This window comes from Ranitomeya imitator, chromosome 7, assembly GCF_032444005.1.
Source record: "Ranitomeya imitator isolate aRanImi1 chromosome 7, aRanImi1.pri, whole genome shotgun sequence".
Taxonomy (NCBI): domain Eukaryota; kingdom Metazoa; phylum Chordata; class Amphibia; order Anura; family Dendrobatidae; genus Ranitomeya; species Ranitomeya imitator.
Window position 1 is genome coordinate 28,746,492 of NC_091288.1, and position 15,138 is coordinate 28,761,629.

General features: G+C 38.0%; 1 protein-coding gene across 1 annotated transcript in view; it reads left to right on the top strand.

Moving 5' to 3' along the window:
- The window catches only part of KCNJ3 (potassium inwardly rectifying channel subfamily J member 3), a 266,397-nt gene extending 254,361 nt beyond the window's left edge, over window positions 1-12,036 (top strand). The window contains exon 3 of the mRNA XM_069732957.1: window positions 10,911-12,036. Coding sequence (XP_069589058.1) covers window positions 10,911-11,491 — 581 coding nt within the window. The 3' untranslated portion in view covers window positions 11,492-12,036. The remainder of the gene's footprint in view (window positions 1-10,910) is intronic.
- Window positions 12,037-15,138: the final 3,102 nt, after the last annotated feature.

The following is a 15,138-nucleotide window of genomic DNA, read 5'->3' on the forward strand; positions in this document are numbered from 1 at the left end:
ATTTACAATGGTAACCAGGGTAAACATCGGGTTACTAAGCACGGCCCTGCGCTTAGTAACCCGATGTTTACCCTGGTTACCCGGGGACTTCGGCATCGTAGGTCGCTGGAGAGCTGTCTGTGTGACAGCTCTCCAGCGACCACACAACGACTTACCAACGATCACGACCAGGTCGTATCGCTGGTCGTGATCGTTGGTAAATCGTTAAGTGTAACGGTACCTTTAGTGCATACAGACAAAGATGTCAATCATTCTGTGTGGGCGGAGTCATCAGGACTTTTAGTGTCTTTCTTAAGAGTCCTGTCATCATTTACTCTCCTTTTTACTCTGGTTTTTAAATCATGTGAACCTAAATATATCACCGAGCTCAGCATTTCTCTCTCTCTATCACATTCTACTATCAAGCAATCCTAAGACAGGAATACTTTAAGCACTTTTTTTCTTATTTATGAGGGAAATTCTCATTAAATTCTCCCTCCTTGGAAACACTAAGCTTATCCATAAAATCTCAGTGCAAACCCCCAAGTGTCTGGCTCATTTCTGAAGAAACAAGTTGTTTAGATGTTAATTTTAATAGTTACACATCCCTTTGGCAGAGAAAGCCAAGCAGGCACGGCACAGAGGCAGTAGTCCAGAGGAAATAAATTGAAGACATGGCAATGTTACAGCACCATCTCCATGATACCGTGGGCCTGTACTCTGCATTACAAAACTGTGTCATATGCACAAAGTATAAATGTAGATTGCATCCCTTGTTCTTTTTCAGCTATTTAACATTTTTCTTTGGCTGATCTCTAGTGTCTGGGGTTACTATGGAGTTCAGGTTGCTATGGTTATTTCAGACTTTGCCGTGCTTCGGGCAGCTATCAATTTTGACCTCGCGGACACTTAATATTTCAGCTGCTCTTTCTTGACCGCAACGCAACGTTAGATTTAGAAGAGGAAAAAATATAATTCATAAGGAGCATGGGAATATTCTAAAGTATGTATGAAACACCAAGTGGTGGAGCTGCTTATATTTTATCAATAGCATGGAAGCCATGCCAGAAATGGCTTCCTCGTTAAAATCTTGCCTCGGTTTTGGAAAATGACACCATGCATTCATCTTACCGAGGGCATAGCTCAGATCTCAGTAGATACGGCACCCCAGACAGGGAGTTAGTGTTATTCTCACTATAACCAATGGTTACCTCAGGGGTATCCAACTTATGAAGTCACACAGAAGGCCTCACTCAACCCTGCTGAAGAAGACAGCCATTAATAACTTGCTACCCGAGACTTGGAACGACTACAAACCTTAATTATGTGGCAGCATTATATACATACATATAATATACCATAATTTCACTTGATTTTTTTTTAAATGGTGCCGCTCCACTGATTCTGGAACAGTTTTTCTTTTTCTTCTGTGCCCTTCCGTTGCAGAGTTATGCCCCCAGTTATTAAAGGTGAAATTTATTCCTTCAACTAACTGGCCGTGTACCACAGAACTTCTCTGTAGGTGTGGTCATATTTTGATAGGTCAACATCAAAGGAGAAAAAGTAAATGCCCACAAAGGGCAATTCTGTGGTATACACCCAGTTGGTTAATATATGAAATTTTGAAACATTATTATTGGGGGAGAATGGGGGTGACATAATTTTTAATTGGAGGCTCACCGAATAAAAAGAATCAGTGCAGCAGCGATTAAAGTGAAGCTGTCAGCAAGACTTTGCTTAGTAAACTGCAGGCAGTGTCAGGTTGGCAGTGGTATACTAATTAAAATTATACCTGGGATGAAATAATCTGTCTTGTGATTCTTGTGTAATCAGTGTTAAAACTTTTCAGTTAATGAGATGCCTGTGCTCTGGAATGGGACTTTATGCAGAGTTTTATCTTCCTGCTCTACGCCAGTGAAACCAAAAAGGACCAAAGGAAAGACCTGCCCACAGGTCGCCCCGAAGCACAAACAGTCTGTCTCTTTCTGTCTCTATGATGAGGAACATGATTGTGCCTCCGGGCGGTCTGTGGGCAGGACTTTCCTTGATTTCTTTGGCTTAGAGCAGGAAGATAAAACTCTGCCTACAGTCCCGCTCTGGAGCACGGGCATATTATTAGCTGAAAACTTCTAACACTGATTACACAAGAACCACAAGACGGATTTCTTCACCCCAGGTATAATTTTAATCAGTGTAACAGCACCAACCTGACAATGCCTGTAATTTGCTTAGCAAAATCCTGCTGACAGGTTCGCTTTAAAGGAGTTATTCTGTTTATATTTAAAAAAATCCAGAAAAATGTCCACTTTAAGGGGAACTTGTAGCATTGAATTGTGATAGAAATATATATCATGTAACATAGTAACATAGTAACATAGTTAGTAAGGCCGAAAAAAGACATTTGTCCATCCAGTTCAGCCTATATTCCATCATAATAAATCCCCAGATCTACGTCCTTCTACAGAACCTAATAATTGTATGATACAATATTGTTCTGCTCCAGGAAGACATCCAGGCCTCTCTTGAACCCCTCGACTGAGTTCGCCATCACCACCTCCTCAGGCAAGCAATTCCAGATTCTCACTGCCCTAACAGTAAAGAATCCTCTTCTATGTTGGTGGAAAAACCTTCTCTCCTCCAGACGCAAAGAATGCCCCCTTGTGCCCGTCACCTTCCTTGGTATAAACAGATCCTCAGCGAGATATTTGTATTGTCCCCTTATATACTTATACATGGTTATTAGATCGCCCCTCAGTCGTCTTTTTTCTAGACTAAATAATCCTAATTTCGCTAATCTATCTGGGTATTGTAGTTCTCCCATCCCCTTTATTAATTTTGTTGCCCTCCTTTGTACTCTCTCTAGTTCCATTATATCCTTCCTGAGCACCGGTGCCCAAAACTGGACACAGTACTCCATGTGCGGTCTAACTAGGGATTTGTACAGAGGCAGTATAATGCTCTCATCATGTGTATCCAGACCTCTTTTAATGCACCCCATGATCCTGTTTGCCTTGGCAGCTGCTGCCTGGCACTGGCTGCTCCAGGTAAGTTTATCATTAACTAGGATCCCCAAGTCCTTCTCCCTGTCAGATTTACCCAGTGGTTTCCCGTTCAGTGTGTAATGGTGATATTGATTCCCTCTTCCCATGTGTATAACCTTACATTTATCATTGTTAAACCTCATCTGCCACCTTTCAGCCCAAGTTTCCAACTTATCCAGATCCATCTGTAGCAGAATACTATCTTCTCTTGTATTAACTGCTTTACATAGTTTTGTATCATCTGCAAATATCGATATTTTACTGTGTAAACCTTCTACCAGATCATTAATGAATATGTTGAAGAGAACAGGTCCCAATACTGACCCCTGCGGTACCCCACTGGTCACAGCGACCCAGTTAGAGACTATACCATTTATAACCACCCTCTGCTTTCTATCACTAAGCCAGTTACTAACCCATTTACACACATTTTCCCCAGATGTAGATCTCACTTGCATGTATACTCCTCTATACTCATATATACTCACAGCTAATATATATATATTATAATCAATGGCTTAAAATGGTTGACATAAACTGATATAAGCCAGACTTTATGGGGTTTTCCAGGCAAAAGCAGAACAATGCCAGATGTATAAAGTGATGATCAGATTTCTCAACTTTGTCCTAGATGCAGAAAGATGCAGACAACTACACTTTAGTTGCTTAATCAGCATTCATATGTGCATTAATCACAATATTCCATATATATTTAGATAACCAATAACAGAGGAGCTAGACAATATGGTAATTAACTAACCACCCCTAACCACTCCTTTCTATATGCAATTATAAAAATATGTATGTACAATAAAGGATCAGTATTGATGGAATGTTATTGTCACAATGTTGTGCAGTCTCATTCTTGAGCGCTCAAAATACTCAGTCTTATTGGGAACGGCCGCAGCACACACAGGGATAGATTTATCCAAACCAAATTTCCATAACAGAATTTTTGCCACGATTTCTGAGGAGCAGGGTGTATAGCAAGAAAAGCTGAATAGATTGATAATTAATTTGTGGGAAAAAAAGATTTAATATAAATTTTCATTATAATTCACGCTTATTCTGATTTTGAGTCCAGGGGGTGGTCCTATCAGTGACTAATAGCTATCTCTGTCTCTGTACACACTTATACACAGAAGACTGTCAATCACTAATAATACCACCCACTGGACTCATGACTCCTAAATGAGCAGGTGTTAGAGTGCTCTATAACAAGATTCCCTTACCAAAAATTGAATTTGCCCCTGCGTAGTCTATTATTGTTACCACTATGTCAACAGTGTTATAAAAATAAGCACATGTGAGGTTCATCTTTTGGCTGGCAAATTCAATATTGTCCATTTACATCTCCCAAAGTGTTTTTTCTTTTTTTTTTTTTTTTTATTATTATTATCTTGAGACAGTTGATGGAGCCAAAATTTTTTGATCTCCACAAACATAGCAACATTTTTATTAGATAACTAACCAGTTATGTTTGAGATTTAATCTCCATTGATATTAAACCTATCGCTTTGTGTTGCCACAGTCTTAAACAACAGCGGCAGATGGGAAGCATCAAAAGATAAACTAGGTCAATTATACCATTGATTATCCATATTTATTTCATCATATCATGTAACAGATAACAAGTTTATAATGGCTGCAGGGAACTGGTGGGAATACGTTAATCTACAGCAAATATTATGCTTGATTAAGGTCTGATTTTGGAATAAACCCCCTGCGCTCTACGCATTTCATCGGTAAACAGTTGTACTTGTCCAGAATAATGATGCTCAACGTAAAAAAAAAAAAATTTGAGTAATTATTTATTCTCCGTGAACATTCAATCCAATGGTGGACTTGTATAAGTTGACAGTCACGAGTCACAGCAAGAAGCGGCTAGGGTCTAGAACAAACGAGCTGCCAAATGGTTGATTGTTGTGTATTTCCGATCACTAGAAACAGCGTAAACAGCTCAGCATGAAATGTATCAAGGGGTAGAATTTTTTTCGTAATTAAAGGTCTTTTTTTTTCCACTTGCATAGTCAATTGTTGTCTCTTAGAACTAAAGACGCCAATGTAACACATGCGTAATTGTTGAGCAAGACGTATACCCCAGTGAGAACGTAGACCCCAAACAGGTTGCAAAAGCCAGAAGGTGTGCAATTATAATAGGTTTTAGAAACGGAGACCTTTATAAACAGATAATTGGAACGTTGTCTCCCGATTCTCTCACAGTGGTGGAAAAAACATATGGTTCGGTGAAAGATTCTGAGCATTTAATTAGTACCGGAGGAGAAATTACTTTTAACACGGGGAAATCAATTATCTTTGGTTTAATAATTGGCCAGAGGTTTATCCCAGTAGGAGAGAGTTTGCAGGACCGATTATGTTAGTAAACATTTTATGTTATGTGTTTCTCGAATCATGACTGCGGAAACAAAATGGGGGCATGAACGTCTTCTGGTTCTGAATGCTATACATGAATAGGAATTACATATATTTTTAGGAATGTAGGAAATGTTATATGTGATGCAATTTTTTTAAGCATGTTTCAGGCATCTACTAGTCTATAATTTCACCAAAAACTAGTACATGCTTGTAAGAAACATCTAGCACAAAACCCATAGAAAAGCATGGTCTTCTTGACTGCACTCACCACATGTAGTTAACTTGTAAGTAAACTTTCACAATGAGTTTAGGTGTAGTTTCTAGAACTAAGGAGCACGTTTTGCAGGACCAAGTTTAATCATCCATGTCTATACACTGTGGCCGCCGGACCAGCAAAAGTCCATGGCCAGCACTCGAATCCTAAGCATCTCTTTTGGGTATTTGGCCTCAACAGATGTTATGACTTGTGCGGTGCTACACCATTGAATGAATAAGGATTAAATTCCGAAACAAGTACGCTAGATTTGCACATTTGTTTCTGCCCATGTACACTGGTGCGACTTTTTAATTCTTCAATAAACACTTCTGAATTTTATTCAACACGCTGGGTTGAGGTCTGGTGACTGTGGCGCCAATTCAGCACCTCTACTTCATTGTCATTGAACCATTTCTCTGCCAATCTCGACATATGCTTCAGGTCGTTGTCCTGCTGGAACATTATGTTATCCTTTTCACACCCATAGTACTCGAGTGTACTCACTCGTCTTGTAGGATACTCACTTGTAGTTCAGCATTGAAACCACCATAGATCCTGTTCAAGTATCAAACAGCTTTGGCTGTGAAACAATCCTATATCATCAGTCTTGCTCCACTGAACTGGACAGTTCCTTCAATTTCTCAATCTGCTAGCCCCTTTTTCCCTTATTTCTTCCAGATCCATTTGCACCCATCAGAGCCTAGTCTATTCACTTTCGTCTCAACACTCCAAATCACCTGTTTTCAATCTGCTGTCTACTTTTTTTGTACAATTTTGCATAATCGCGCCGACGCTTCTTCTGACTATATTAAACTAAGGCTTCTTCACCTTTATTGAGCCACCATTCCAGACTTATGTAACATGCTTGCAAGGACGTCTGTAATCTCACTGTTGCGAAGCATACAAGCCATCTTCACTACAGTGTTTGTCGCACCAGAACTGATAGATCTTGGGATGAGCCAACTTGTTGTCTCCAATATTTTGCCTGGACGCCCACCTTTTGGCTTTCGAATGAATGGGTGGACTTCATTTCATATTTTTCCAACTGTCACTGACATGTTGCAGTTTGACATTTGCAGACCAAGATGCTGTTTCTCTTTTCTTGGGAAATCGTCCTCATGGCTGCTCCTTGATTTGAACCAGTGACCTTTCGCTTGGGAGTCAACCTAATAACACACTGAGCTATTGGGAATATGAGAACCGCTTGTATTTTGTAGCATACAGGAAGAAAAATATTTTTCCACCACCAGGAGCAAAACACTAAACAATGCAGTGACATGAGAAGAATCTGCATAATTAATCATATGCTAAATAGTTACAAGTCAAATTTATGTATGAGATCGCCAAGATGATTGTCTATAAAAAGATAGTAGTCTCATGATCAATGCAGTAGTAGATGGTGAGATATGGAGCCTGAAAGTCAAAAGTTCAAAACATTGTTACCCTTTTGCTCGTCACTGTATAATTTTGTTCAGAGGTAAGGCAACATAATTAAAATATATATATTTAGATATGCACAGCTTTTCTATTTAGACCATTGTCAATTGAGATCAAGTTTTCTGAAAGTATAACAACCATTTAACCCCCTTTTTATTTTTCTGTCAAGTTGAGCTTTATTTACTTACCTTGGGTCCAGAGCTATGTCACCATTCCCGATCACTTAGCATGGGATCAGTTTAAGACATATTAAAAAATAGACAGAAAATATGTTTTCAGTTTCAAATTCATTTTTAATGGATATGTTGGTAAGTGAATGTTTGGATTAAAGTTTCAATATATTGAATTCCAAATTGGACCTAAATGGGGCATGCAAAAAACTCACTTGCCATTTTTGTGAAAGCTGTGGTGTAATTATATGGCAATGCAATGATTTTGGTTTTTTTTTTTTGCACTTATGAACCCATGAGTCAATATGTCTCACATCATGAGACCCTTCACCTTTATGTAAACTAAAATCTTTAATGCGCCTCCGTATACAAATATATACCGTATTTTTTGTTCTGTATTTTCTACAGTGTTTTGTTAGCAATTAAATTGTTTTTAAACATCTTCACGGCAATAAAAGATAATTATGTTCACAGATTGCTGCAAATTAAAGTCTTAAACCAAATCGTCAAGGGATCAATTACAATGACTGAAATATTTGAAAAACTTAGCCTGGGGAATTGTATCGTATAGTTGTATAATCTGCCGCTAAAATGCAGACGTTCGCCTGGAAGTTACAAAAAAATCAGTGCAATGGATGGGAAAGAAATTCAAGTTTTCCAATGGTTTAGTAATTCAAAAAGATGAACGTCTCGCCTAGTCACTGGAAACCAGTAAAAATGGTTCACACTTAGTTGAGGGGAATACTGTAATACTTTGAAATAATGAGTATTGGTAGAGGAGTAGCTTGAAACTTTTCAGCCCTGATGCAAAGCCATAAAAAGGTCACCAATATTTGAGTGCGATGTGTCAAAGAAGTCTTTGGGTTCCCTTAGGCATCGGGGCTCAAATGTATCTGCACCTACTACCACTATACCTCAATCTCGGGCAGCTGATCTGGCCAAATATTGTGCTAACATATATTATTTCACCCCCCAATTTTTTTTCCCCAAACACAAAATTTTTTCTTGATTCTTTCTAGAACTTGGAAGGTCAAATATAATAGATTAAACTCAATGGACTCGCATCTGTCCTGGCAGTCTTCCACTGGTTTGCTTCCTCCCTCTTGCTTCAGTCTTCTCTTCTCCATCTTTAACCATTAGTACCTTTCGGAGCTGACAAGGCCTCAATTGATGTCATGACATCGAAGGATGATGTACGTCATGACATCTAATGAGTGCTGGTTATGGGCGGAGGTGCCAAAGAGCAAAGAAGAGTGAAGATGGAAGAGAAGACTAGACCAAGAGGAAGGAAGTGACCAAATGGAGGACCTGGCGGAGAACTCCAGCACCAGGACAGGTGAGGTGGAAGATATTTTTTATTTTTTACCCCTTTCTTTTACAGTACTGTTGACTTTGGAAAGACTTCAGAGGTAATGAACAACTTTTACCAACAAGCCAATTTGCATGCAGTAAAATACAATCGGGGTAAATCAATTTTCCCAACGTCGAGCAAGTCTGGAGAATTGAATTTTGTCTCATCTTTGTTATATTGTATATAGTCTACTATGTAATATCGTTCTGGAGAAATTTGGGTTTATTGCTAAGATGGTGGGATTTTGACAAAGTAATGAAGGAGAGCCCCTGCTGAAGCCAGTTGCTCTACAGCCAGATGCGAGGTTTCTAAGTAGTAGGTAGGTCAGATGGAAGATACCTGGAGACATGATATTAGTTAATGATATGAAGACTTGCCGGAATCTTTCCTATAATTGGGCATGGCAAGAAAGTATGTTCTCGTCCGAGTTTTGGGATCTGTCGGAAGAACGTTTTGTATATGTTCTACTTTTTATTTTTCAATGTTACAAAGTATTTCTTTTTAAACACAAAAGAATTTGTCATCTATAGATGATGTGATTAGCAACCGATGTTTCATTGATGCAACCTGTTCTGTTGAGAGGAGAAAAAAAAACATGGCATGGTGTGAACAGAGCTTTAGGATGACAGTAAGATGATTTGCAGATGATTGCTTATGTTAATTTGCTCGATTGCCGTATGTTTTAAAGAATCCACATTCGTTACTTTCACTCATCGCTCAGCTTCCGGTCTGCATCTTCAAGGCTTTGAGAAAAAGTCTGAAGAAACTCTGAGCGATCGGCAGGAAGATTCGCTTTGTAATTCAATTGCGCTCATCTACAGCTTTTCAACACGGAATCCGTTGCAATAATGAACACGCTGTAATTTTTTTTTTACATCTGTAGATTTCTTTTTATGGAGCATGCGAATAGGGCATAACATTAATAAAATTAATATAAAATTCTAACAGAATCTGTCAAGATTTAGAAGCAGAATCTGTGCCTAAATCCTTGGTGTAAATATGATATACCGTATATAACTTATAAGATATGGAGACCTTTAGTTGCATGTTTTTGACACTGAAAAACAACTATTTTTGGTTAAAAAAAAACTTTTGCAATTGGTTTTCTTTAAAAATGTTGCACTTTTTGCCTTCTATAGTTTCTGTGCTGTGTTGTATTTTGCTTCCAGAAAAATGAGTTAAATTAGAATCCATGAGTGAGGTCATTCTGACAGGGAGTTTATAACTCTTAAGGCTATGTGCACACGTTCAGGATTTCTTGCAGAAATTTCCTAAGGAAAACCTGAAATTTTCTGCAAGAAATCTGCAAGAAATCTGCATGCGGTTTTGCGCGTTTTCACCGCATTTTTGGTGCATTTTTATTGGCGAACATTTCCCAATGCATTATATAGTGGGAAATCCGCAAAAAATCTGCAGAATTAATGAACATGCTGCGTTTTTTACCGCAATGCATTTTTTTCACGGAAAAAAAAACACATCATGTGCACAAAAATTGCGGAATTCATTCTAAATCATGGGATGCATAATGTATGCTTTTTTGTGGTTTTATAGCGTTTTTTAGCGAAAAAACACGAAAAAAACACGAAAAATCAGCAATGTGTGCACACTGCTTTAAAAAGTAACCATGGCTTAATTTTTCCCCCCTATAAATCAATAGGGCACATGGAAATAGGAAACTTTGTAATGTATCTTATCAGAGAAATTTGCTTCTTTCTCCTCCTGGATTGATCTTTCATTGTCAAGTCATGGATAACACCTTTATTCGGTGAAGACAGATTTTCACATTACTGAGATAGGAGATGACAATTGGTGCTTTTAAAGTTCTATGGAGAGAGGAGGAGCTAGATACATTCTCCATAGAACTTTATGAGCACCAACTGTCATCTTCTATCTCAGTAATGGGGAAGTCTGTGTTTACTAAAGATAGATATTACCCATTAATTGAGAATTTTGAGAGAAGGAGAAAAAAGTGGATATATTACAAAGTTTCTTATTTTTACCTGTAGTATAGATTTATGGAAAAAAAATAATAATCCGATGGTAACTCTTTAAGTTTTTTGCTAAATGAGTTAGTCTCAAATGTAAATGTATCTAAAAATTAGGCAAATTTAAGTAGAAGGTTATCCAATAGGATAGCAACAATTGGCATGGACATCTTAGAATTTTTCTTAAATATCATAACTTCTTTGAATATCCACATTTTCTTCTAAAAATTTATTCAAAGGACCATCAAAGTTGATAACGCAAGGTAACACTTTGAGAATGTTTTTATATTTAACATTTGTCTCCTCTAATTCTAGGAATGACTTGTCAAGCACGGACATCGTACACGGAGGACGAAGTTTTGTGGGGCCATCGTTTTTTTCCTGTGATCTCCCTAGAAGAAGGGTTCTTCAAAGTAGACTACTCACAGTTCCACGCGACATTTGAAGTTCCCACCGCACCTTATAGCGTGAAAGAACAGGAGGAAATGCTTCTTATATCTTCACCAATTATAGCACCAGCAGTAAACAACCTGAAGGAAAAAAATAATTCTGTAGACACTTTGGATAGTCTGGACGACGTTAGCACAAAAATGCCCTCAAAACTCCAGAAAATGACTGGCAGAGAGGACCTACCCAAAAAATTACTCAGAATGAGTTCTACCACTTCTGAAAAAGCTTACAGCATGGGGGACTTGCCGATGAAACTTCAACGAATAAGTTCGGTTCCGGGCAACTCGGAAGAAAAACTGGTCATTAAGACAACAAAGATGATTTCGGATCCGATGAGCCAATCAGTAGCAGATTTACCGCCAAAGCTTCAGAGATTGTCTGGTGGTAGGATGGATGGAAATTTGCCACCAAAATTAAGGAAAATGAATTCTGATCGATTTACATAACAAAAACTTTTTAGGCATTAATTATAAAATAGGGTGGAAAAGGCGTCCGTAACATATACAAGGAACTGTACCGGTGCAGCTCGTGTGGAGATACAAAAGCCTGTCTTTCCTATAAGGGAAAACCTGTACTCTGCGGCAGTTTTAATGGCAGTCAGGACTCTATTGTATATATAGTGCTTCTTTGATAAGAGACCTAATATGTTTTTACGGTCTTTATAGGACTGAAGTATTAATAATTGGCATGTAGTATCACATCAAGCATGCAATAATAGTGTGCATATTTTGCATATAGTTTTATGGCATGAATATTACTTTATATTGTATAATCTTAAAAAGGAAAAAAGGGGCATTATTTTCCCCCCAATATTTTTTAAGACTAGTAATTCTATCATAAGAAAGCTAAACTATAAGGGCAAAGTTTTATTTCAGATTATCTATTATTTGGATATAGATTGTAAATACGTTTCCATCCGACTATATTTCCAATCACGTTTTATCTCTCAAAACAGAAATTCTAATTATAAGGTTGCCGGTTTACTTATTACTTGGGTCATCCTATATATATATATATATATATATATATATATATATATATATATATATATATATATATATATATATATATAGTACAGCCCAAAAGTTTGGACACACCTTCTCATTTAAAGATTTTTCTGTATTTTCATGACTATGAAAATTATACATTCACACTGAAGGCATCAAAACTATGAATTAACACATGTGGAATTATATACTTAACAAAAAAGTGCAAAACAACTGAAATTATGTCTTATATTCCAGGTCTGGTGACTGTGGAGGCCAGATCATCTGGTGTAGCACCCCATCACTCTCCTTCTTGGTTAAATAGCCCTTACACAGCCTGGAGGTGTGTTTGGGGTCATTGTCCTGTTGAAAAATAAATGATGGTCCAACTAAATGCAAACCAGATGGAATAGCATGCCGCTGCAAGATGCTGTGGTAGCCATGCTTGTTCAGTATGCCTTCAATTTTGAATAAATCTCCAACAGTGTCGCTAGCAAGCACCCCCACACCATCACACCTCCTCCTCCATGCTTCACGGTGGGAACCAGGCATGTAGAGTCCATGCGTTCACCTTTTCTGTGTCACAAAAAGACACGGTGTGTTATGATCTTGTGGCCTTGGAGCAGCATGAGACGGACTCTGGAGAAGGTGGTCCCTGTACCGACCGCAAACCCTGAACCTAGCAGCGCAAATAGAAGTAGCCGTGGGGGGTACCTAACACTCCCTAGACCCCTCGGCACAGCCTAAGGTCTAACTACCCCTAAAGACAGAAACAGGAAACCTATCTTGCCTCAGAGAAAATCCCCAAAGGATAGATAGCCCCCCACAAATATTGACTGTGAGAGGAGAGGGAAATAACATACGCAGATATGAAATCAGATTTTAGCATAGGAGGCCATACTAGCTAAAAAGAAAGAATAGAACAGAGTACTATGCGGTCAGTATAAAAACACTAGAAAATATCCACCACAGAAAATACTGATCACCACATCTGACTAAAGACATGGGGGGTATATCTGCATCTCCAGAGAAATAGCTAGGCTGCAAAAAATCCTTCACAGACAAAGCTGGACAAGACAAAAATATGAATATGCACAGAACTATAGGTCCACAGCAGGTGGACAGCAAAAACAAAGCCAGGACTTTGTAGAAAAGCACAGCAAACTGGAGAGACCAGCAGGGAAGTGAATCCTTCCAGAACAATGGACAACTGGCACTGACTAAAGGATCCAGCAAAGCTATATACCCCAGTCAGTTTTGCAATTAGTAGATACACCTGTCCACTCCTGCAGTCCAGGCACAACTGCATTACCCTCTACAACCACCGGAGGAAGCCCAAAAGCTGAATTCACAACAACGGTGGTTGGAACCAAAGATCTCAAATTTGGACTCATCAGACCAAAGCACAGATTTCCACTGGTCTAATGTCCATTCCTTGTGTTCTTCAGCCCAAACAAGTCTCTTCTGCTTGTTGCCTGTCCTTAGTAGTGGTTTCCTAGCAGCTATTTTACCATGACGGCCTGCTGCACAAAGTCTCCTCTTAACAGTTGTTGTAGAGATGTGTCTGATGCTAGAACTCTGTGTGGCATTGACTTGGTCTCTTATCTGAGCTGCTGTTAACCTGCGATTTCTGAGGCTGGTGACTCTGATAAACTTATCCTCAGAAGCAGAGGTGACTCTTGGTCTTCCTTTCCTGGGGCGGTCCTCATGTGAGCCAGTTTCTTTGTAGCGCTTGATGGTTTTTGCCACTGCACTTGGCGACACTTTCAAAGTTTTCCCAATTTTTCAGACTGACTGACCTTCGTTTCTTAAATTAATGATGGCCACTCGTTTTTCTTTACTTAGCTGCTTTTTTCTTGCCATAATACAAATTCTAAAAGTCTATTCAGTAGGACTATCAGCTGTGTACCCACCAGACTTCTGCACAACACAACTGATGGTGCTAACACCATTTATAAGGCAAGAAATCCCACTTATTAAACCTGACAGGGCACACATGTGAAGTGAAAACTATTCCCGGTGACTACCTCTTGAAGCTCATCAAGAGAATGCCAAGAGTGTGCAAAGCAGTTATCAAAGCAAAAGGTGCTTTGCTTCACACTTTTTTGTTAAGTATATAATTCCACATGTGTTAATTCATAGTTTTGATGCCTTCAGCGTGAATGTACAATTTTCATAGTCATGAAAATACAGAAAAATCTTTAAATGAGAAGGTGTGTCCAAACTTTTGGTCTGTAATATATATATATATATGTATATATATATATATATATATATATATATATATATATATATATTTTTTTTTAAATTAGGATCTGTGACCATATTTCTCCATTCAAACTGCATACATTATTAAATAGACCTCTAATACCTGGTGATATTGGTGTGCTTACATTGAAAACTTATGTAATTATGGCTCTATAACCCTTTTCATAACTTTATCTACTATTAATATAAACATTTTATGAGTCTAGTTCTTGCTGGACTCAGAAGTGGTGCTCATCTTAATATAAAGCTTGTACAGCTATTTTCAAAGTAAGTACACCTGCCTCATCTACATCCTTCACTTGTCAACCCCGGATATATTAAAATCTGTCACCGGATTTTCCCATACAAGCTGCATACATTATTAAATAGATGTCTAATACCTGATGATGTTTTGTGTAGTTACGTTGGAAAATCCATGTCATTACGACTTTTTAATCCTTTTTAAAATTTATTTTTGCCTACTATTAAAATAATCATTTTATGAGTTTAGCTCTTGCTGGACTCAAAAGTACTCATGTTAATATAAGGCTTGTACAGCCATTTTCAAAGTAAGTACACCAGCTTTATTGAATTGGTTCTATTTAATAATTATGGATTGTTAAAAGAAGTAACATGGCAGTGTGCATTATGCCTAAAACTGTAAAGTGCGGTGATCAAGTATCTATTTTTCAGATCTAAAAAGAAGAAACATCATAAAAAAATAATGCTTCCTGACTTTCTGAACCATTGCAGAAAGTTTATATCCAATTTAATCTGAACTTGTTGTTTTCCATCCAAACCGGTGCAAATAATTCCATTGGAAGCATTTTTTTTTAAATTTAGGAATTCAAAATAAAATA